Below are 24,224 nucleotides of genomic sequence, written 5' to 3'. Positions count from 1 at the left end.
AATTTGAATTTATGTTCTCTCAGGCGATTATTCTGAGCAGGAAGAAGAATCCCATCAGCATTGAGCATTCTCAAACCATTCAAGGCTTATACACCTCAAGCTTGCACCTTCACGACGGTGGGACTGTTAGTAATCCTGGGTATAACCTCCATACACAAGTACATGGTGGGTGACCACCCAGGTGTAAACCAACATAAGCAGGGGTCGAGGTCTGGTGCCCACACCACATGTACGAACGCCGCCCCTCTACGTTACCAGGCAGTACTAGGTGGAAGATGACTCTCATCAACTGGTGCAATACCACCACTTTGCTTATTAGAGGCTTGAAGTGGTGGAACCCATGTTTAGTCTCTAGAGCTAAGTTCCAGTCAACCCTTCCCTATCTCTTCCATCATGCAGTATGATTAATGACTTTTGAGGTTATGATAAACATCTTGGCGAGATCCAATATTCCTTACATTTCAAGGGTACAGCTCTAAAACGGTATTCACAGGCTGGTCGCTAGTTAGTACACCGGACTGAACCTATTGGTAACACTTGAGGAGGCTTCCAGAGCAGCTAATGTATAATCTTGCTACCTCTACTCTGCCAGATAGTGACTGGAATGGAGTCCGAGTAGTGTTTATGCGAGGAGCATTGTCGAGGCCACGTTATGTCAAGGATCTGGGTATATTCTTACCATATGTACACCACATCCAAAAATTTCATTACTTCATACAGCATGTCCCACCCACTTTTCTTACTATTGAATACATCATGAATTGTCAAACTAATACAGCAAGCTTATCTGCGAAAAGATCTAAAACTCCCAAGCACTTCCTAATTCATTTCACAAATATATGTGGTCTCCATTCTAATCTCAACGATGTCCATTTCCACTTGCAGTCTGCCAAACCCCATGTACTTTTTCTGACAGAATCTCAGTTATCGGTTGATTCAACTATTGCTCATCTCAGATGCCCAAATTATTCGCTGTATGATTCCTTTTGCCTCAAAGGTGGTACTTGTGCATATGTCCGTTTTGATATTCCCTGTCAGAGACTTGGCAATTTGGAATCTCCTCTCTTTGATCTTCTCTGGCTTAAAATCTCTCTATTTCATTGTGTCAAATTCATCTGTTGTCTCTACCGTTTTCCCAATTCCACTAACCACTTGGAGCTCTTTGACTTTCTCTCTTTGCAACTTGACTTTCTCCAGTCCAACTTTCCTAACAGTGAGGTAATTTTCCTTGGTGATTTTAATGTTCACAACTCCAGCTGGCTTCCGTTTTCTAGTCACACCAACCCAGCTGGTCGGGATGCTGAGGCTTTTGCAATTACTAATGACCTTGCACATATTGTTCATTTACCTACAAGAATACCAGACAATCCTAATCATACAGCCAATACGCTTTATCTTTTTCTCACAAACAACCCTTCTAAGTACACGGTCGAAGTGAGATGTCCTTTAGGCACTTCAGATCACAACTTGGTGATTGTCTCTTCTCCAATGGAACCTTTATCTCATGGCTATTCCCAACCTCGTGTTGTTTGGCATTACAAGAATGCAAAATGGGATGACCTGCGAGACCGCTTTTCTTCTTTTCCTTGGTCAGATTACTGTTTCAAAACTTCTGATGTCAACGTTTGCTCATATAGTGTCAGTGAAATTATTCTTGCAGAAATGGAATCCTTTATCCACACTCTACTTTAAAATCTCGTCCTTTATCTAAACCTTGGTTTTCCAATAAATGTGCTAAGGCTGTTCAAGAGAAGAATGCTGCATATCGTAATTGGCTTGTTTTTAATTCTCCAGTTTCATTATCTGCCTACACCAAAGCTCGCAACAATTGTAAAGCAGTTATTAATCAGTCCAAACTAGAGTTTGAACATGCTAAGAGTAGAAAACTTGCTTCTTGTCCTAATGGTAGCCGAGCATTCTGGTCTCTTGCCAAAACTATTGGCCGCAACTTTTGCCTATCTCTGCTCCCACCTCAGTCCAAACCAGATGGTTCTGTTGTCACTTCAGCCAAGGATAAAGCTGACCTGCTAGCACCCCATTTTTCTTCCAACTCATGTATTAATGATCTTGGTAAAACACCTCCCACCATTCCCAACATGCTCCATTCAATGCCTCCTGTGGTCTTCGTCAAAAGGATGTCAGAAGGATTTTGACGAATCTTGATGCTAAGAAAGCTCCAGGTCCCAATGGTATCTCCACTTGTTCTCAAAACCTGTGCTCCTGAACTTACTCCTATTCTTTGCCGCCTTTTTTCACTTTCTTATTCCAAAGGTGTTTCCTTCTGCTTGGAAATTTGCCCATATCCAGCCAGTTCCTAAAAAGGTTGACAAATCCCTCCAATCCAATTATCGTCCCATTGCAATTACTTCTACTCTTTCTAAAGTAATGGAGAAATCAATTAACTGCCAACTCTTAAACTACCTAGAAACCTTCCATCGGATCAACGATCGCCAATATGGATTCCGTCAGTGTCGATCCACTGGTGATATTCTGGCTTATGTTACCCATTTATGGACTAATTCAATGGAAAGATTCGGGGAAACACAAGCAGTTGCTCTTGACATCTCAAAGGCTTTCGATCGTGTTTGGCATAAAGGCCTTCTAAAGAAGCTTCCATCTTATGGTTTGCCAACTGTTTTTAGTAACTGGTTATCCAGTTTTCTCTCTGATCGCTCACTGAGGGTGATGGTAGATGCCTCTGTGTCTTCTAACTTCTCCACTAATGTCGGTGTCCCCCAAGGTTAGGTTTTTTCGCCCACTCTTTTCCTCTTGTATATTAATGACCTTCCATTGACTGGAAATCCTATCCATAGTTTTGGCCGATGATAGCACATTGCATTCCACTTTCCATTTTGAGAAACCTTGTCCTGCTCAATCAGCTTCAATTTCTCAAAAATCTGCTACCAATTCCTTAAACGCCGACCTTCAGGTAACTCTCCAGTGGGGCAAAGACAACTTAGTTGAATTCAACCCTTATAAAACTCAGTCTTGTCTTATATCTCGCAAAAAGGATTGTTCTGCTCCTATGCTTATCGATCTCTAGGTAAAATGATATATCTCTTTTCGGGATTACACTGACTTCTAATCTTTCTTGGCACAAGCACATTACAAATATTGCTTCCTCTGCATCTAAAAAACTTGGTTTTCTCTTTCACTCTCGGTGTTACTTTTCTTCCAAACAGCTGCTCACTCTGTATAAATCGCAAATCTTCCCCGCCATGGAATATTGTTCCAACATCTGGGGTGGTGCCCCCAAAACCTCTCTCAGGCTTCTTGATTCCATTCAGAAGAGGGCAGTTAGGTTAATTAATGATTCATCTCTAATAGAGTCTCTCCACTTGCTCTCTCATAGACGTACTGTTTCTGCTGCATTCCTCTTACAGATACTTCCATGTGCACTGTTCTTCTCAAATGGCTTCTATAATTCCTGCTCTCTCTTTCAAAACAGTCCGAACACGTGGCGCCACCAGCCAACATCCATTTACTGTCCAACTTCAAACTCACAGAACCAGCTTTTCATCTTTGTCATTTATTCAGGCTAAATAACAGTCCCCGATTAAAGTAGTAGTACAGGATCATCTAAAAAATGCAATTATCCTGAAGTCACAGCATGGATTTGTTAATGGACAATCTTGCCTGACCAAACTGATTAGATACTGTGATGCAATAACAACAGAACTGGATGCAAAAAATAATTTTGATATCATATACTTAGATTTCAGAAAAGCTTTTGTTACTCTTGCACATAAAAGACTGCTTGTAAAAGAATAAGAGAAGTTTATCTCAATATAATACGTAGAACATTTCCGTATGATAATCTCCAGAAATTAAAATTAACACAATTAAAAAATCAAAAATCTTACATTACAGTAAGAAATAATTAACAATAATTAAAAATCAAATGAACACAATTAAAAATCAATTCAACATAATTAAAAATTAAGTAAAAAATTAATTTAATGAAAAAAATTGCAAAACAATTTTCCTTATTAATTAAAAATCAAATGAACACAATTAAAAATCAATTTAACACAATTGCAAATTAAGTAAAGAATTAAATTAACAAAAAAATTTTTTGTTAAATTAATTTTTAATTGCATTAAATTTATTTTTAATTGTGTTCATTTGATTTTTAATTATTGTTAATTATTTCTTACTGTAATGCAAAATTTTAGATTTTTTAATTGTTTTCGTTTTAATTTCTGGAGATTATCATAGGGAAGTGTTCTACGTATCATATTGAAGTAAACTTCTCTTATTCTTTTACAAATATTGATATCAACGTAGAATGTACTGAGCTAGTTAGTTAGTTAGTTAGTTATTTGGTTTTTAGGAGCATTAGCAACTAAGGCCATATTGCTCCGGGATATGCGGTGGTCATTCCCTGACCTTTCCGCATCCTCCGTATTTAGTGGTGACGGGCTCGAACCCCGGTCTAATCAAGAAGTGTGTGCTATGCACTGCTGCTCCTTCCCACCTGGCTACAGAGGCGCCTATGTACTGAGCATTATAGCTCTAGTTCATACTACAAAAGACTGCTGTACAAATTGGAGCAGTGAGGCATTGACTCAAGTTATTGCTCTGGATAAAGGGTTGGTTGAGTGGGAGAAGACAGAGTGGATATTAATGGACACTGCCCTTCACTGGCTAATGTTATTAGTGGAACCCCCCCCCCTCCAGGGTTCAGCACTGGGCCTCATTATTGTTTTCTATATTTATTAATGATATTGATGAAGGTCTGATGTCTAAGTTTGCAGAGGATACAAAAGTTGTCAAGTAATCAGAGTAAGCTACTGAAAGAAGATCTAAAAAACTTAGGTAGATGGGCTGAAAAACAGCAGTTGAAGTTTAACATTGACAAATGCAAGGTACTTCATATGTGTAGTAGCAGTAATCCCGGATTAATGTACCAACTGTGTGGTACTACACTCAAAGAAGTGGAAAATGAAAAAGACCTGGGGGGGGGGACGGATTGTGCAGTCAGATGTAATGGTCTATGAGCAGTGAAGACAGGCTGCCATGACAGTTGATGGGATTTGTGTACAATATCCCATCAACTGTCTTTGCCACAGAGATAAGGAGGTTATCCCATTGTACAGTATAAGGCAATGGTTAGACCACATATTGAGTACTACATACAGGTCTGGAGGCTCATTTTAGGAAAATATATAGTATCTATGAATTTAAAATCCCCCATAACACAATCTGTTTTACTAGCCCATTCTAACACACTCCTACTCTCATTTTTGCTTTCCCAGTGCTTACGTCAAACATTGAACTATCCATCTATGCCAACTGGATGCATTTCCTTAGATTTTATATTTTTCTTAATTAACAGCATAACCCCCTCCTCCCTTCCTATCCTTTCTGTACTCCCAAAATTCCAATTCTACATTACTAATATATATGTGACACCATGTCTCTGATATCGCAACCATATCCACCTTTGATGTCTTAACCAGCACTTCAAATTCATCAAATTTATTTACTATACTTCTAGCATTGGTGTACATGCACCTATTCTAATTCTTAGTTACCCTAATACAGCTCATCTATTTATAACACAGCTCATGTATTTATTTGTTTCACGATGACTCCCACTAGTCCTGAAACACACAGCACCCTGCTCTCCAGGCTGCTGCTCATTCTAAATGAAGCAGTGCAAGAATCACTTTCACTTCTGCCTGCGACTACTTTTAACCTTTTAGTCTGTGAATCCCCCTAAGATAGCAGTTTTCTGACCCGCCTAAAGCTATCTCGACAGCATCAGCAAACACTCTTGCACCCCTTCAATTTAAGTTTATCCCATCCCTGTAGAAGCAGTCTCTCCTGTTAACAAGCACAGACTATTCTGAGAAAAATTCTACTCCATGAGCCTTGCACAATCTCTCCACAGCCAGATTGATTGACAAGGCTCTCATCATATACTCCCTCCTATCAGAATTGCAGACACTTTCAATTTTTACCCTAACTCACTACTTTTTTTCAGCATTGACCTATACTTGTTAAGCAAATCTGCATATTTCCAACTCAGTGTCATTAGTGCCAATGTGTACATCACCCTCTGTGGCCTTAAAAGATATCAGTTCTACATCATCAACTTTTGCCCATGGCAGATATACCCTTGTCCTGTTCCACCTATCATTTTTACACAATGTATTACCCTTCTCCCTGACAACAGAGTCACCGACAATAACTAACTCCTGTGGGACCAGTGCATTCAGCCTTGGAGACTGCTGTTGTTTTGCCTGATGCACAAGAGTGAGCTCTGGCGTCTGGCATTGATTTGGGTAGCTGAGAGCTTGATGGATCCCCCATTTTAATACCTTCAAGGGCATCTACCTGCCTCTTTTATCTTTGTTTTTAACATTTTAATGGAATTTTCTATTTATCATATCTGTATCCTAATACCATCGAAGTTAACATATGTTGCTGGATTATGAATAAATTTATTTGTTTTTATGGACTATGACTTAAAAATATTTATTAATTATATTCTATAATTTAGACTATAAGTTCAATATCAACAAATATCTTCTTTCGTCTTCTCAACCTCCAACCCAAGCACGGTACTAAGTACTATAGGTTCTAATACGTCTCGTGTTTGGGGTCTATATAAAAAAAAAAAAAAAAAAACTACATTTTCCCCCTATTGTTCAAGTTACTGAGGTTTCACTGTATTCCCAACCACACACTGAAATCTATCATAGATATGGAATATTTTAAAACAAAACATATAAAAAAATAAATAAATAAAATAAGAAATAATACACCAACAAAAAACACTGTTTTAATAATTAGTTTAACAATATGAAGAAAGAAGCTGAATCCTTAATATCAGCTGAAGGAAGGTGTTGGACACCTATCTACACACACACACACACACACACACACACACACACACACACACACACACACACACACACACACACACAACTGTGAGTTATGAGAATGAGATGGCCACACATCAACGTAAATAATTAATAAAAAGTCCAAAGAAATGCTTCCATGCAACGTCTGGAAGCCAAAATACTAAATTTATTCCACCTTATGCTTATAAAATTACACACACACACACACAAAAAAAAAGGTGCCATAAAAAAAAAATGCTGCATGAACAGCACAAGAAATGACTCCTTGTCCAAAAATAAACTGATGCATTCTAAACAGTTTTCCAATATGATGACACTTACAAGGTATGGCTGCTTTTAATGGAGAGTTTTAGCATTAGCATAGGCATATGATACGGCATCAGGCAAAAAAAAAAAAAACCATCCCATTTCACCCATCCATTCGTTCCAAATATTTGTCTAGTTCAGCCTTCAATTTATTTAAGATACCAACTTCCGCAACAACAGATGGAAGTTTGTTCCAGTAATCAACTACCCGCTGGCAAAGGAAAATTTTCACACATCTATTCAACAACTGTCTTACCTCAATTTCAGTTTATGGCCACTCAACTTTGTAATCTGAGCATGAGAAAGAATCCCATCAGCATTGAGCCTGCTCAATCCATTCAAGACCTTATGCACCTCTATCCGATCACCTCGCAGGTGCCTAGCCTCCAGATGCTGCAATTTGCAGAACTTAAGCCTTTCTTCATAAGAGCACCCCTTTGTTCCCCTCACCAGTCTTTTTGCCATTCTCTGTACTCATTCTATCAACTCTACATCCTACCTAAAATGTTGATGTTAAACTTCAGTTGCCACTTCTCAGCCCATCTGCCTAACTTTTCCAGATCCTGTTGCAGCAGCATATTGTCATTACCGTTATTAACAGCCATCCCAATCTTTGTATCATCTGCAAACTTTGACATTAAAGTTGATATACCTTCATCAATATCATTGATAAATATACAAAACAACAATGGGCCCAACACCGAACCCTCAGGGATGCCACTAATAACATTATTCCACGAAGAGCAGTGTCCATTCAATACCACTCTGTCTTCTTCAACACAACCATCCTTTTATCCATTGTAGCAACTTGCCCATAATGCCATACTGCTATAATTTGTACAGTAGTCTTCCATGTGCAACAGTATCAAAAGCTTTCCTGAAATCCAAGTATATGATATCAAAATCATTTTTTGCAACCAGCGCCTTTGTGACCACGTCATCCAATAAAATTGGTTAGACAAGGGCAACTCCTAAGGACGCAAAGAGTGATATTGATATCGTTGGCACTAATGACATTAAGAGTAAGAGATCTGTGGACTTACTTAACAAGTACAGGTCAATGTTTAAAAAAAAGTCGCGAGTTAGGATTAAAGTCAAATGTCTGCAATTCTGCCCAGACATGATAGGAGGGGGCATTTAATGATAAGCTTTTGTCAATCAATTTGTCCCTGGAGAGATTGTGCAAGGCTCATGGGGTAGAATTTTTCTCAGCACGATCTGTGCTTGTTAACAGGAGAGACTGTTTCTACAAGGATAGGATACACTTACATAGAAAGGGTGCAAGAATATTTCCTGATGCTGTCGAGGCAGTGTTAGGTGGGTTGGAAAACTACTAGATTGGAGGGATTCACAGACTAATAGATTAACGGCAAACGCAGGCTGAGATGAAAGTGATTCTTGGATACTATGATGCAGTCACAAAAGAACGGGATGCAGGGAATAGCTTTGATATTATATACTTGGATCTTAGAAAGGCTTTTGATACTGTTGCACATGGAAGACTGCTACACAAATTGGAGCAGTGTGACATTGGAGGCAAATTGCTGCTATGGATAAAGGGGTGGTTGAGGGGGAGAAGACAGAGAGTGGTAATCAATGGACACTGCTCATCGTGGACTAATGTTATTAGTGGAGTCCCTCAGGGCTCAGTGTTGGGTCCATTATTATTTTCTGTATTTATAAATGATATTGATGATGGTATATCAAGCTTAATGTCCAAGTTTGCAGATGATACAAAGGTTGGCAGGGTTGTCAAGGACAATACTGACACTATGCTGCTGCAACAGGATCTGGAAAGGTTGAGCAGATGGGCTGAGAGGTGGCAAATGAAGTTTAACATTGACAAATGTAAAGCACTACACATGGGAAACAGCAACCCCAGAGCAACGTATCAACTCTGTGGTACTACACTGACAGTGGTAGAGAATGAAAGGGACTTGGGGGTGGTTGTGCAGGCAGATATGAAGTTCTCTGAGCAGTGCAGATGGGCTGCAAGAGTAGCTCATGGAGTATTGTCAATGATATACAGGAATTTTTCCAGCAGGGATAAGGAGGTGATTATTCCATTGTATAAGGCAATGGTCAGGCCACACCTAGAGTACTGTATACAGGTCTGGAGGCCTCATTTCAAGAAGGATGTAGAGCTGCTGGAATGAGTACAGAGAAGGGCAACAAGATTAGTGAATGGAACAAAGGGGTGCTCTTACGAAGAAAGGCTTAAGTTTTGCAAACTACAGTGTCTGGAGACTAGGCACCAGCGAGGTGATCTGATAGAGGTGTATAAAGCCTTGAATGGTTTAAGCATGCTCAATGCTGATGGGATTCTTCCTCTAGCTCAGAATAATCACCTGAGAGGGCATAAATTCAAATTGAGGAAAGACAGATGTAGGATAGACGTGCGAAAATTTGCCTTTAGCCAGCGGGTGGTTGGTTGGTGGAACAGACTTCCATCCCTTGTCGTGGAGGTTGATAGCCTAAATAAGTTTAAGGCTCAGCTGGACAGGTATTTTGATCGAACAGAGGGGTGAAGTGGAAGTGGGGTTTTTTTTTTTTTTTTGGCTGATGCTGCATAAGCTTGCTTTCTTGCATCAAATGCCTCTACTAATGGTAATGCTAAGGGGGAAGGGGTAATTATCCCCTTGTATAAGGCAATGGTGAGGCCACACCTTGAGTACTGTATACAGGTCTGGAGGCCTAATTTTAGGAAGGATGTAGAGCTGCTGGAACATATATAGAGAAGGGCAACGAGATTGGCGAGTGGAACAAAGAGTTGGTGTTACCAAGAAAGGTTTATATTCTGCAAATTGCAGCTTCTGGTGACTAAACACCTGCGAGGTGTCTAGTCACCAGAAGGCCTTGAACGGATTCAGCAAGCTTAATAAATGCTAATGGGATTCTTCCTCTTGCTCAGATTACTCAACTGAGGGTGCATAATATTCAAATTGAGGAAAGACAATTGTAGAATAGATTTGTGGAAATTCGCCTTTAGCCAATGGATGTTTGATAGATGGAACAAACTTCCATCTGTTATAGTGGAGGTCAGAAACTTATTTAACGTCAAGGCAGAACTAGACAAACATTTGGAGTGAATGGATGGGTGAAACAGGATGGTTTTTTTTTTTTTTTTTTTTTGGCCGATGCTATATAAGGTTGCTTTCTTGCATCATATGCTTGTACTAATGCTAGTGATAACTAAGGCGAAATTGGGTCTATCACAATAATTATACAAATGAAATAATTTTTCCTGTTAATGTGTTAGAAATGTTGGAATAAATGAATCTGCTTTAGAAACTAAATAAGTCAGAGAGAGTTGCTTCATCACTGATGAATTATGCTGGGTTAGAAGAACTCTAAAATTTTCAAGTTGAGCAGCTTGATTATGGGGATGGTCAAGGAGGATGTGTTTCACTATCAGTGACACTTAAAAGACATTCATAACCAAAGATTAAGGTGATCACATCCAGTCTGTGTGTTCATAAATACCGAAAACTAAAGACCAGAATGTGCAGAGAAATGGACTCACAAGTAACAAGTAACAATTTATTTCATTTACTTCGTACAAAGATTGTACACTATACAGCATCTGAAATAATATCTGGGCAAGCATTTGGCTACTGAAAGAGAGAGCTTGCTCCTACAACATATGTTTATATACTTGGATTTCAGGAATGCTTTTGATACTGTTGCATATGGAAGACTGCTGTACAAATTGGGGCAGTATGGCATTAAGGGCAAATGGCTACAATGGATAAAGGGATGGTTAAGTGGGAGACAACCGAGAGTGGTAATCAATGGACACTGCTCTTCGTGGACTAATGTTATTAGTGGAGTCACCCAGGGTTCGGTGCTGGGCCCATTGCTATTTTGTGTATTCATCAATGATATCGATGAAGGTATATCAGGCTTACTGTCCAAGTTTGCAGATGATACAAAGGTTGGCAGGGTTGTTAATGACAGTATGCTACTGCAACAGGATCTAGAAAAGTTCGGCAGATAGGCTGAGAAGTGGCAACTGAAGTTTAACACTTACAAATTCAAAGTACTGCATATGGGTAGCAGAACCCAAGAGAAATGTACTAACTGTGTGATAGTACAATCATGGAAGTGGAAAATGAAAAAGACCTGGGGGCAGTTGTTTAGTCAGATATGAAGTTCTCTATGTAGTACAGATAGGCTGCCAGAGCAGGTCATGGAATCTTGCCAATGATATATAGGAATTTTGGCAGCAGAGACAAGGTGATTATCCCTTTGTATAAGGCAATGGCCAGGCCACGCCTTGAGTACTGCATACAGGTCTGCAGGCCTCATTTTAGGAAGGATGTACAGTTGCTAGAACAAGTAGAAAGAAGGGCAACAACATTGGTGAGAAGAACTAAGGGTGCTCTTACCAAGAAAGGCTTAAGTTTTGCAATTTGCAGCATCTGGAGACTAGGCACCTACGAGGTGATCTGATTGAGGTGTGTAAGGCCTTGAATGGCTTGAGCAGGCTCAATGCTGATGGGATTCTTCCTCTTGCTCAGATTAAGAACCTGAGGGGACATAGTTTCAAACTGAGAAAAGACAGTTGTAGAATAGATGTGCAGAAATTTTACTTTAGCCAGCTGGTGGTTGATTGCTGGAACAGACTTTCATTTCTTGTTGTGGAAGTTGATAGCTTAAACAATTTAAGGCTGAACTAGACAAACATTTGGAGTGACTGTATGGGTGAAATGGGAAGGGTTTTTTTTTTTTTCTTTTTGGCTGATGCTGTATAAGCTTGCTTTATTGCATCATATGCCTCAACTAATGCTAATGCCTTCCATGCATATTGTAGCTAACAGCAAAATGGTGATGCTGGCTGCCATGTACATGCTCTAGCACACAGTGATGAATGTTTTGTTTTTTTGTTTTGTTATTTGGTTTTTAGGAGCATTAGCAACTAAGGCCATATTGCTCCGGGATATGCGGTGGTCATTCCCTAACCTTTCCGCATCCTCCGTATTTGGTGGTGACGGGCTCTAACCCGGGTCTAATCAAGAAGCATGTGCTACGCACTGCTGCAGTGATGAATGGAGTTGGACAACTAAAGCTTCCAAGCCAGGCATAAATCTGTTCCTTCAAATGGTCTGAGAAATTAATTCAACAGATTTAGATCAGATCTGGGTAGCCAATCTATAGTACTGCAATGGCATAACCTCTCCTAGAGAATGCACTATTGTGGTGATAGTAGACAACAGCACTAAATTGTGCGGGGACACCAGTATTGGATCCAAACTGTACAGCACAATGCTAAAGGCATGTAACCTATATATAAAAAATTAGATGTAATGCTCCCCAGCTGAATTTTCATGAAGCTGATGTGGACCAATGCTTCTGGATTTAAGAATACCAGCTGGTACAAGCCCTACTGAAGATGTAACAGCTACAGAGTGCTTTATTTTTTCATATTTTGGTTAATTTTCAGTTTATTTTTTGTGCAATTTCTAATAATACATATTGTGGCAGTTCCAAAAACCCTCCTGTGCGAATTAGGCATTCGCAGAACTTCACTGAATGACAGAACCTACTCACAGTAGGTTCTATCATTCATAATCTATAGGTAACAATTCTTGAATACAGTGAAAGTGATAAAGATGCAAACCATTTGCTCTCATAATGCTTTATACTTAATGCAATGAATGGTGGCATAGCTCTCTCCTAGCATACATTGAGCTAATGTGTGTGCACATGATAGCCACTGGATCAGATGGCATGGCTTTCGGATTTGCCACCTTTATGTTCAAGCATTTACAGTGAGTGTGGCTTACCCATCTGTACCTATAGTAGTCATGATGCTGCAGCCACTTCTTAGATCTCTTTATGGCACCTTTATGTCTTTTGCTCTATGTCACCTGATGTCAGGATGGTGTCAGCCTTGGTATCAATGCATATGTGGGCATCATATGCACTTCCTCAATACCATCCCAAAATGAAGTACATCACGGTATTCATTAGCCATATATTCCTTCTTGTCAGGGTCAATCCTTCCATCAGTCACACATCTGTTCTCTTTGCAATCGGGAATGGCTTTCTTTTAAATACTCAACAAATGTAACATAGCTATTAAGAATATGGTTTGCATACTGTGGCAAACCTATATATTTTGTTTTTCGCAGAATTATATCATCGATCTTTAAGCATAAATACCTTGTTATATAAGCATCACATCAAAAAAAAAAAAAAAAAAAAAAAAAAACTGTTCAAGCCTACGAAAACTTTACTGTGCCAATTATGCTATATTGACAATACATTCATGCTGTATGAAGAATAAAGACGTCAAACTTCTTGAAAAGATCCAAAAACGGGCAACTCGAATGGCAAAATCAGCAAAAGACGACTGTACAAGAGGAAAGGCTGGTTATATGGGCTGCAGAGTTTGGCAACTAGGCACCTCAGAGGTAACCTCGTTGAGGTTCATAAGGCTCTAAGAGGGATTAGTAAAATGAATGAAGGTGGAATTTCACCTGTTATAAAGAATTCCAGAACTAGGGGCCATAAATTCAAATTACAGGGGTTGAGGCTTAGATTAGATTGTACAAAGTGTTCTTTTAGCCAGAGAATCATTGACTGCTGGAACAAGCTGCCCTTGCAGGTAGTTGAGGCTGACAGTTTGAATAAATTCCAAGGTCAACTGGATAGTTACCTGTGTGAGGAGAGGCACATAATTTGTATTTTCTTATCAACTTGGTTTTTGTTTTTTTGCTAGTGTAGCCAAAAGCATCTGGCTTCCTTGCACTAATGGTGAATACTATTACTCTTACAAGCAAAATCTATTCAATTCCGTATGTTTTATTATAATGCTTGGAGAAATGTAAAGCATACAGTACAATAAGCTTAGTGTTCTGCAAATGTGTATATTGCTGTTGTTTATTTAGTTCATCAACCTATGTAATATGTAGTTGCCAAAAAAAGTATACAGTAAAAGTTCAATTATACAGTATCTAGTGGCACAGAGGGTTGCGAGTTGGATCTGAAGATAAACTTTTTAGTCACAAAACATATACACTTTATTCCCTTGACCTGATTTCAATATATATATATATATTTTTTTTTTTTTTTTTTTGCACTTCTCATTACTGAAAGCCAATCCTGCATTTATTGATTAAAGCCAAGGTCATTTCCATCCTTGGTACATTAAAATTTATCTTTTTTTTCCAGTCTTCTACAAATATCCAGTTTCTGTAAGGTAAGTACAGTACTGTGTTTTACAACAACATTTTGTTGATCTATTTTTTGGATATCATAACAGGTGAATGGGTTATGGGTATGATGACATAAATAAACTTGTCTGAGCAATCAATACATTTAATGCCACCAGCTGAGAAAAGAAAGACAAACTTAAATGCCTCTGGTGGAAACATTTTCGTGTAATGTAAACAGTATGTATTTTTCAACTTTATAAAAAATTTTCTTCAAGAATTTTCAATATAAATCGTAAATATTACTGGTTTTATTCACTGTATTTTTTATACCATTTAATTACTTAATTCACTGTCTCTTTGCTATGGGCAGGTAAAAGCTAAAAACAATTAGAATTAGTAGTAGCATATGACGAAAGAAATGCAAGAAAGCTAGCTTATACAGCAACAGCCAAAAAAAAAAAACAACACTTCCCATTCACTTGCTGCGAAGGTTGTCAAGTTCTTCCTTGAATTTACTTAAACTATCAACTTCCACAATGAGAGATGAAAGTTTGTTCCAGCAAATAACCACTTGCTGGCTAAACGCAAATTTCTGCAACTCTTTTCTCAATTTCGATTTATGCCCCTTCAAGTGTATAATCTGAGCAAGAAAAAGAATCCCATTAAAAATGAGCTTGCTCAAACCATTCAATGCCTTAAACACCTCAATCAGATCACTTCACAGATGCATAGTCTCCAAACGCTGAACTTAAGCCTATCTTCGTAAGAGCACCCCTCTGCTCCCTTCTCTGTAATCATTCCAGCAGCTCTACGTCCTTCCTAAAATGAGGCCTCCAGACCTGTATGAAGTACTCAAGATGTGCCCTGACCATCACCTTATACAAAGGGATAATCACCTCCTCACCCTGCTAGCAAAGGTCCTGTATATCACTGACAAGACCATATGAGGTATTCTGACAACCTGTCTTCACTACTCTGAAAACTTCATATTTAACAGCACAATTACTGCCAGATCTTTTTCATTCTCCACTACCCTGTGTTTAGTACCACACAGTTGGTACATTTTTTTGTGGTTCTGCTACCCATATGAAGTCCTTTGCATTTGTTAATGTTAAACTTCAGTTGACACTTCTCAGCCCATCTGCTCAACTTTTCTAGATCCTGTTGCAGTAGCATACTGTCATTGCTATCATTAACAACCTTGCCAACCTTTGTATCATCTGCAAACATCGATATTAAGCCTGATATGACTTCATGAATATGATTGATAAACATACAAAAGAACAATGGGCCCAACATCAAACCCTGTTGGACTCCACTAATAGCATTAGTCCACGAAGAGCAGTATCCATTGATTACCACCTGTCTTTTCCCACTCAACCATCCTTTTATCGATTGTAGCAACTTACCTTAAATGCCATACCACTCCAATTTTCATAGCAGCCTTGTCTAGATGATCTTACACTGCTTCTTTAGCTATTACTTTCCCAACAACAGAAGTTAAACTAACAGGTGTGTAATTACTTGTGTCACCCTTTGATTCCCTTTGTGATTTAGGGATATATTTGCACTTCTCCAGTCTGTGGGTACCTCCTCTGAATCCAAGGATGCTCTGATTATTATGGCTAAGGGTTTGCCCTTACTAGAAAATAGACAGTTTTTAAATAGAATTTAAAAACTGTCTGAGACCACCATAGTCACACCTTTACGAAAGCAAAAAACTTTCCTTTACCCCTGGTGGTAGCTACATCTTTAAGTAAATTCCACATCAGTACATTGTGATCACTGCGACCTAGTGTTTATTTTATCGGTAGATTCTTAATGCATGCATAATCACTGCTGATAATCAGATCAAGAATATTACGTAATCCCTGTGGTTGAATCTAGAACATGCTGATGTAGAAAACAGTTATCCAATAAATCCACAAAAGTCTTGATAGTGTGAGAGTGACGAACCCACAAGTTCCAGTCAATATCTGGAAAGTTAAATTCCCCCATTATGACATTCAGATTTACTGGCCCACTATTTCTCTGTATAGTTGTTAATTGTACTCATCAGACCTATAACTCACTCTTCCTCTCATTTGAGCTTTCCCAGTGCTTATGCCACATCAAACTGACTCAACTGTCCACCCATATAAACTGGATGTACTGCCTTAGATTTTATATATTTCCTAACTAACAGCATAACTAACCCACTCCTCCCTTCCTATCCTGTCTGTGCACATGATACCCAAATCCAAATTCTGCAATCCTTATATCCATGTCTCTGATATCCCAAAAATATCTGCCTTTGATGTCTTGACCCAGCACTTCAAATTCATCAAATTTATTTACTATACTCCTAGCATTGGTGTACATGCAAGTATACTTGCAACTGTTTTTACTCTTAGATACCCAAACACAGCCCGTGTACTTACTTGTTTCATGATGACTCCCAGCAGTTATAGAAGTCCCTAGCACCTTGCTTCGCAAGCTGCTGCTCATTCCAATAGAAGCAGTACAAGAATCACTTTTACCACTAACTATGGCTACTGTTAATCTATTAAGTCTGTGAACCCCTCCAAGCTAGCAGTTTTCCGACCCACCTAACACTGCCTCGATAACATCAGCAAATATTCTTGTTCCCTTTCTATTTAAGTGTATCCCATCCCTGTAATATCAATACAATAAAAGCAACTTGCTGCTTTTATTTTATATTGCTACGTGTACATGTTGATACAAGTGGTTAATTGCTAACCGAAGATCAGATCAGTTTATGGAAAAAAATTCTTGTTTTAAAACCGTTGCGTTTATAATAGCAAATGTGTAATTTGTTATACTGGATATAAGCTAAGCATGAAATTATTATGCTACTGCAGCAGGAACACATCACTATACAGTTATATATCCACACAAATACTGAGCCAATATACATCTAGGTTTGACAGTTTGTCAAACCTCAAAGCACAATGGCCCAATTCATCAAACAAGTCTTTTACAAAAACAATGTTCACTTAACTAGTGAATTCATACAACTCACCATCTGACCCCATACATTTCTAAGTTGCAAATAAATTTACTTCATGCCTATCTCTAGCCATTTGAAATAGAAAAATTCACCACAAAATTATTTTAAGACAAATGTAACATTTTCATGTCAGTAAGACTGGAAAAAACTTCTGTTCCCTTTGCCAGAAACTAAACATAATTTTTATTCATTAGCAATCTATGATGTTTAGATAAACTTAATGCAAAGTTCCAAAACAGATTATACATTACTGTTTTAATTTGCATAACAACAATGCAAGACTAGCTTCTAAAACAGTACTAATCCAGAACTTTTAAAAATTCTATGTTACCAGGACCATTATTAGATATAGGACCATGATGATTTTACATTGGTACATAAGAATATTTATTAGTAAAATAATAAGAGGAGTTTACCTCAATATAGTATGTAGAACGCTTCCGTACGATACCCTCCAGAAATTAAAACGGAAAAAACTAAAAAAAAACGCCAACTTACCAGTACATTAGAGTAAAAAATAAGTATTTTTCATTCCTGTGATCACAACATACGGTTGAAAAGCATTGTCGGCTTCAGGAAGGAAAATTGTTTTGAATATTTTCGTTAGATTCTTTTAATTGCGTTAATTGTTTTAAATTGATTTGAATTGTGTTAATTTGATTATTTAATTATTTATATTTTACTCTAATGTACCGGTAAGTTGTCGATTTTTTCGTTTTAATTTCTGGAGGGTATCATACGGAAGTGTTCTACGTACTATATTGAGGTAAACTCCTCTTATTATTTTACTAATGTTATTATCAACGTAGAACATATTGAGTAGTACAGCTCTGATTCATACTATATAAGAATATTTATGGAAATATGAAATGGAAAAAAATAATCAGAAGAAAGCCGGTCTCAATATAAGAATGAATAATTTTACTGCTGAATAATGAAACAGAAAATCCTAACCAATCATAATAACCAGGCAAATCCTAAATAACTGGAACATTTATCATCAGTGCATATCTTTCAGTTTTTATTTGCTTATGCTTTTTAATGTAAAATTCTGAACAAAATTCCTAGAATATCAATTAAATAAGTAATCATTGCCTTAATGGTTATGCAAATAACGCACACATATGAAAAGCAAACAATCTGAAAAAAATAGGTTTTGAATTTATTCTTCACAATTTGCCCATATCACTGGTCCAAGGATTTTTTCCAAATAAATGGGGATGTTGGAAGAAAAAAATATCACAATACAAAAAGAGATATTTCACAATAAATTATGTAAAGAAGAATAAACTAAATAAGTAAAATTCATAAGGAGTATGTTAAGATTACTTTAAAAAAAGAAATCTATGCATTTCAACCAGATGTTTAAAATAACAAGAAAGTATTTCTTGAATTTAATTAGCTTCAAGTTAAACAAAAAAAAAAAAAAAAAAAAACTAACCTTGATAACCATTTATGAAAGCCAGAGAATTCATTTAGTCAAAGACGAGTGGTGAATAATGAGGTCAAAGAAAACTGACCAGTATGACTGCATGTGCATACACAGATATTATCTGTAAAACACCTAGCAGTCTGCCACTCAAGGACAACATAAGTGGTTTATTCACATAACAGGTAATCACAACAGGTAGCCTACTACCAATTGTCTGTAAAGGTTGAAGCACTGTTAAAAGAAATATGCTGACTACTTATATAATATCCAGCTTGTTTAAGCTAATGAAGGAAGTTTCAGGAAAGAGAAATTTATTGGGATTATGCAATTTAAATCTTATAATGCTCTGTGAGATAAAAACAATGAGATATCAATAAATGGCTCACAAAAAATCATCTTGAAATAAGAAATCTGATTCAGTCCAGGAAATTGGAGCAGGCTAACTTATAAATTCTGTTTTGAGAAATATGAAAAGAAATAAAGATTTAAAGTACAATCAAGACAATTAATGGAGCTTGCATTAATGTAGGAGTTCATAAAAGATTTAAGCAGATTTTCTTTCAGTTTAATTTCATAAAACACAATTTATGTATTTTAGAGTGTTTTAGTTTTTAACTAAAACATACTAATATCGTGCAACCATTTAAACTGAGGAAGAATGGTTGCAGGATATATATAAAGTTTGCCTCTGCCAGCATGGATGACTCATCATTGGAACAACTTCCATATGGCTGTGAAAGTGGTTATAAATTCAAGGAAGAACAAGACAAAGTATTAGAATGGATTGGACAGGTGATATAGGTAGTGAGTTTTTTTTTTTTTTTTTACTGATGCTGTATAAGCTTATTTTCTTGCATCATTTGCAATTACTAATGGCAGGGAGTATATGGGTCTTTCCAAAATATATTGAGTGTTATATGAAGGGAAACAGTTGACTAACACTACTATTATTACCTTCCATCATAATCCCAGTTTTTTGTATATGGCTCAAATTGTTTGATAAACAGAAGCATAAATTCAACCTAAAAGGAAAGAATTATAAACTGGTTTGTGAAGGGTAGTGTGCAACAAAAGCCTCTGGCTTCTTACTTGGATCTTAGAAAGGCTTTTGATACTGTTGCACATGGAAGACTGCTGCACAAATTGGAGAAGTGTGGCATTGGAGGCAAATTGCTGCTATGGATAAAGGGGTGGTTGAGGGGGAGAAGACAGAGAGTGGTAATCAATGGACACTGCTCATCGTGGACTAATGTTATTAGTGGAGTCCCTCAGGGCTCAGTGTTGGGTCCTTTATTGTTTTCTGTATTTATAAATGATATTGATGATGGTATATCAAGCTTAATGTCCAAGTTTGCATATGATACGAAGGTTGGCAGGGTTGTCAAGGCCACTACTGACACTGCTACTGCAACAGGATCTGGAAAGGTTGAGCAGATGGGTGAGAGGTGGCAAATGAAGTTTAACATTGACAAATGTAAAGTACTATATATGGGAAACAGCAACCCCAGAGCAAGTGTATCAACTCTGTGGTACTACACTGACAGTGGTAGAGAATGAAAGGGACCTGGGGGTGGTTGTGCAGGCAGATATGAAGTTTTCTGAGCAGTGCAGACGGGCTGCAAGAGTAGCTCATGGTGTATTGTCGATGATATATAGGAATTTTTCTAGCAGGGATAAGGAGGTGATTATTCCCTTGTATAAGGCAATGGTCAGGCCACACCTAGAGGTATACAGGTCTGGAGGTCTCATTTCAAGAAGGATGTAGAGATGCTGGAACGAGTACAGAGAAGGGCAACAAGATTAGTGAATGGAACAAAGGGGTGCTCTTACGAAGAAAGGCTTAAGTTTTGCAAATTACAGTGTCTGGAGACTAGGCACCAGCGAGGTGATCTGATAGAGGTGTATAAAACCTTGAATGGTTTGAGCATGCTCAATGCTGATGGGATTCTTCCTCTTGCTCAGAATAATCACCTGAGAGGGCATAAATTCAAACTGAGGAAAGACGGATGTAGGATGGACGTGAGGAAATTTGCCTTTAGCCAGCGGGTGGTTGGTTGGTGGAACAGACTTCCATCCCTTGTCGTGGAAGTTGATAGCCTAAATAAGTTTAAGGCTCAGCTGGACAGGTATTTCGAACGAACAGAGGGGTGAAGTGGAAGTGGTTATTTTTTATTTATTTATTTTTTTTTTTTTTTGGCTGATGCTGCATACACTTGCTTTCTTGCATCAAATGCCTCTACTAATGCTAAATGCTAATGCTATATGGTCAATACTAACAATGAACTTTATATTTTTCCTTTATATTAAATCTGAATACAAAGAGTCCAAAACCAGACAAAATATAACAGAAGTTAAGCATTTAGTTATATTTATAATTCAAATATGTTCAATATCCCTTATACTGTATAATTATATTCTGTCCAATACACTTTCCACGCTACAAAATAAATTTCAATACTATCTACAAGTATTTAACTGTTATCACACAATAGTGAAGCACTTAATGCACAAGGCAGGTCCTCTCCTATCAAGAACTTATCACATATAATGATCATCTAGTAAAGGTGATAAAAGGTACTTTTCTCTTGGTGATTACAAAATTTTGTTTTTTTTTCCTCATCAGATATGAAGTTATGCTGAAATATTAAGCCATAAAGAAAGGAAATAACTGCCAAATTTCAACAATTGAATAGAAAGTTTGGATCTTTACAGGTGTCTCACATAACTACTCCAGCAGCCATATTCAAACTGTTTGGTACAGATCTTTGGTCTGTTGATTAATGATAATAAAGCAACTTTCTGTCTCAAGTAGGAACTATCTTATCAAGAAGGGTTGAACATTTATCTGTGCAATTCTCTATAACTGCTGAAGTTGGGGGGGGGGGACTTCATACATATAACACAGAACAATAATAATAGACACAAAAATAGACAAGTGCATCACCAGCAGTTGAGGAACTGAAATATATTACAGCAGTCTCATAAATTAATAAATGAATGTCACATTAAGTACACCAAAAAGAATTATTTTTCCATTCTTATTTAAAAAAAAGAAAAAATATAAAGTATATCCTCCAGAACAACCCACTAATAAAATAAAGAGAGAGAAAGAACATTCCTAGAAAGGATAAAATGGCTGCAATATTTTATTGACAGAGGTGGATCAAAAAATGATGCAAGAAAATAACTACAATGATGTCTCTACATACACAGTAGGATTAATCTTATGCAATACATAATACAAAAGCATTTCCCTTTTGAATTCCACTATTACTTCTCAGAATAATTATTTGTGGAGAAATTCACCATAATCAAAATTAATCACTGAATGTGTGTAGTGAGCGATATGAGTATTTATTTAACATTCAAATGTGCCAGTGCTGAAAATTTCTAAATTCTGGTTTAAACATCAAGTATAACATTACGTTGCAAATTAATGATCATAATAATTTCTTGTCGTTAAATACAGCAATGAAGACATTAATATGAGTTTGTAAATATTCCGATATTTACTAAGAAGCATTTTTAGAAAATGTGTTCACAGAATCAAAATAATTTATTTAAAAAATACATTTCGGCTAAAATAAAATAACTGTGGTACAAAAATTAAATGAGGTGTATCATCAAATACTAAATTTAAGATTCCAAATAACTTCAAAGTATATTTTTTAATTATTCACTAGCTTGGTAAACAGTATCTCAATTTACAATCGACAGTGTTTACCAAAATTGCTGAAAAACACTAATATCTAATTTCGAAATTTTTCTGCTCATGATTGACTGACGCTTGTCTATGTGTATTTGTGCAGACGTCAGGGATGGTAGACAAAGAGCCCACCACTGCGCTCTGCAAATGATGCACTAGGCCTAACACTGCTGTCAACATTCACTGCAGTACTGCAAACATCTTATTTACTTGCAATTTAGCAACTTACAAAAAATGCTTTTAACTACTGCTATTTCACTGATCAAATAATTATCTACTTAGAGAAGTAATATTATTATTACAATATACAGCATTAAAAAGGCTGCATCTGAAATCGTAATAAAGAAAGCATTCACATAGAGAAAATTAAAATGACGAATGAAGTGTGAATGCACTTTCTTCCTTTTATGTAACGGGTATTGCGAGGTGCTTTGTCTGGCCGGCATATCCTCCTTGAGCCTTTGTAAGGTCAAGTTAGGCCTCTCACCTTGGCGTTCTTATCTACTGTGGTATTTAAACTGGTTATTTGTTCAAAATACTTAAGTCTACTAAATTTGCACTCCAAAATATTAAAAATGAACGTAATGCAAACACGAAAGGCAGTATACACAAAATATGGAAAGTGAATGGGAAGAAAAATAATTGTGATTTTTTTTTTTTTTTTTTCCCCTCTTGCTCGTACGTGACAACGCGCGGGAGCCTTCACCCAGTTCAGGTGGCGGTCGATTCCCGTCACACCACGAGGAGCTTCGGCTGTTAAAGACCTACAGCGAGGTAGAGGCATCAACGACGTACAGAAAGTAAGAAACAAGGATTACGGCACAATGACGAGTAACCCTAATTATAAGCACCTACCTATCTGTACTTCCTGCCCTGTCAAATCTCAGTGTCCTCCGATCACAAGGAAAGCTGTCTTCACTGCGATCATCTTCAGGGCACAAGGTCAACGGGGCAACAGAACTTTTCAAGAGCCCCAATGTGGCGATGCCGGGTTCTAGTTGCATACTCCCATTTACTTTGTTTAAGCCATCCCAACGACCCATACATTTGGCTATCGCTGCCTCACTCTTGCCAGCACACAGGGAGGAACTGTTGTCGTACGGAAATGCGTGCTCGAACATTCCATTCTCACGAACCGCACTAAGCATATTAAATCGACTTTTACCCGAGATATCCAGTTCCCCACCACCACTCTTATCCTCCACACACCCGTTGGCCGCCATCTTGGACACACACTCGCTGCCTCGGACGTCATAAGTCTCTGTGGTCAGGAAACTATGACGTCACAATGTAAACATGAACACAAAGAGCGTGAGTGAACGTGCGACGTGCACCGCTCTAGCATGTGGCGAGTCGGATATGTTCGTAAGAGAGTAGTAAATTTTTTTAATCATTTTTTAAAGATTACTCCTACGGCTTGTGTTATGTAGGCCTAGGTCGATTTTAGAAATGTAGGTCACTGATAATGAACTTGTATTTTACATGCACACCGCAATCTTACTTTCCTTTCAAATCACTTAAGGAAATGACCTCAACTCTTGTTTTTTTTATTGTTTTTTTTTTTTTTTTATCAATCTTAATGATAAAAAATAACGATAATAAAATTTGTTTCGAACTCGTTTTAATTCCTGAAAACCTGACAGACGCGAAGGAGGACATGAATAACATACACACGCGATTTCCGCACCCGATACTGAAAATACGATCTGAACATTACATTCCTCGTATTTAAAGCTAC

The 24,224-nt window shown here is 37.5% G+C and overlaps 1 protein-coding gene across 1 annotated transcript in view; it reads right to left on the bottom strand.

Annotated features, from left to right (window-relative positions):
- The window catches only part of LOC150082413 (uncharacterized), a 430,465-nt gene extending 406,756 nt beyond the window's left edge, over nucleotides 1–23,709 (bottom strand). The window contains exon 1 of the mRNA XM_090380514.1: nucleotides 23,342–23,709. Coding sequence (XP_090236640.1) covers nucleotides 23,342–23,709 — 368 coding nt within the window. The remainder of the gene's footprint in view (nucleotides 1–23,341) is intronic.
- Between the last annotated feature and the right edge of the window lie 515 nt (nucleotides 23,710–24,224).

Source organism: Mastigoproctus giganteus, chromosome 8 (genome assembly GCF_048544385.1).
Source record: "Mastigoproctus giganteus isolate SK-2022 chromosome 8, ASM4854438v1, whole genome shotgun sequence".
Lineage (NCBI taxonomy): Eukaryota > Metazoa > Arthropoda > Arachnida > Uropygi > Thelyphonidae > Mastigoproctus > Mastigoproctus giganteus.
This window is presented reverse-complemented; position numbering and strand designations above follow the sequence as displayed.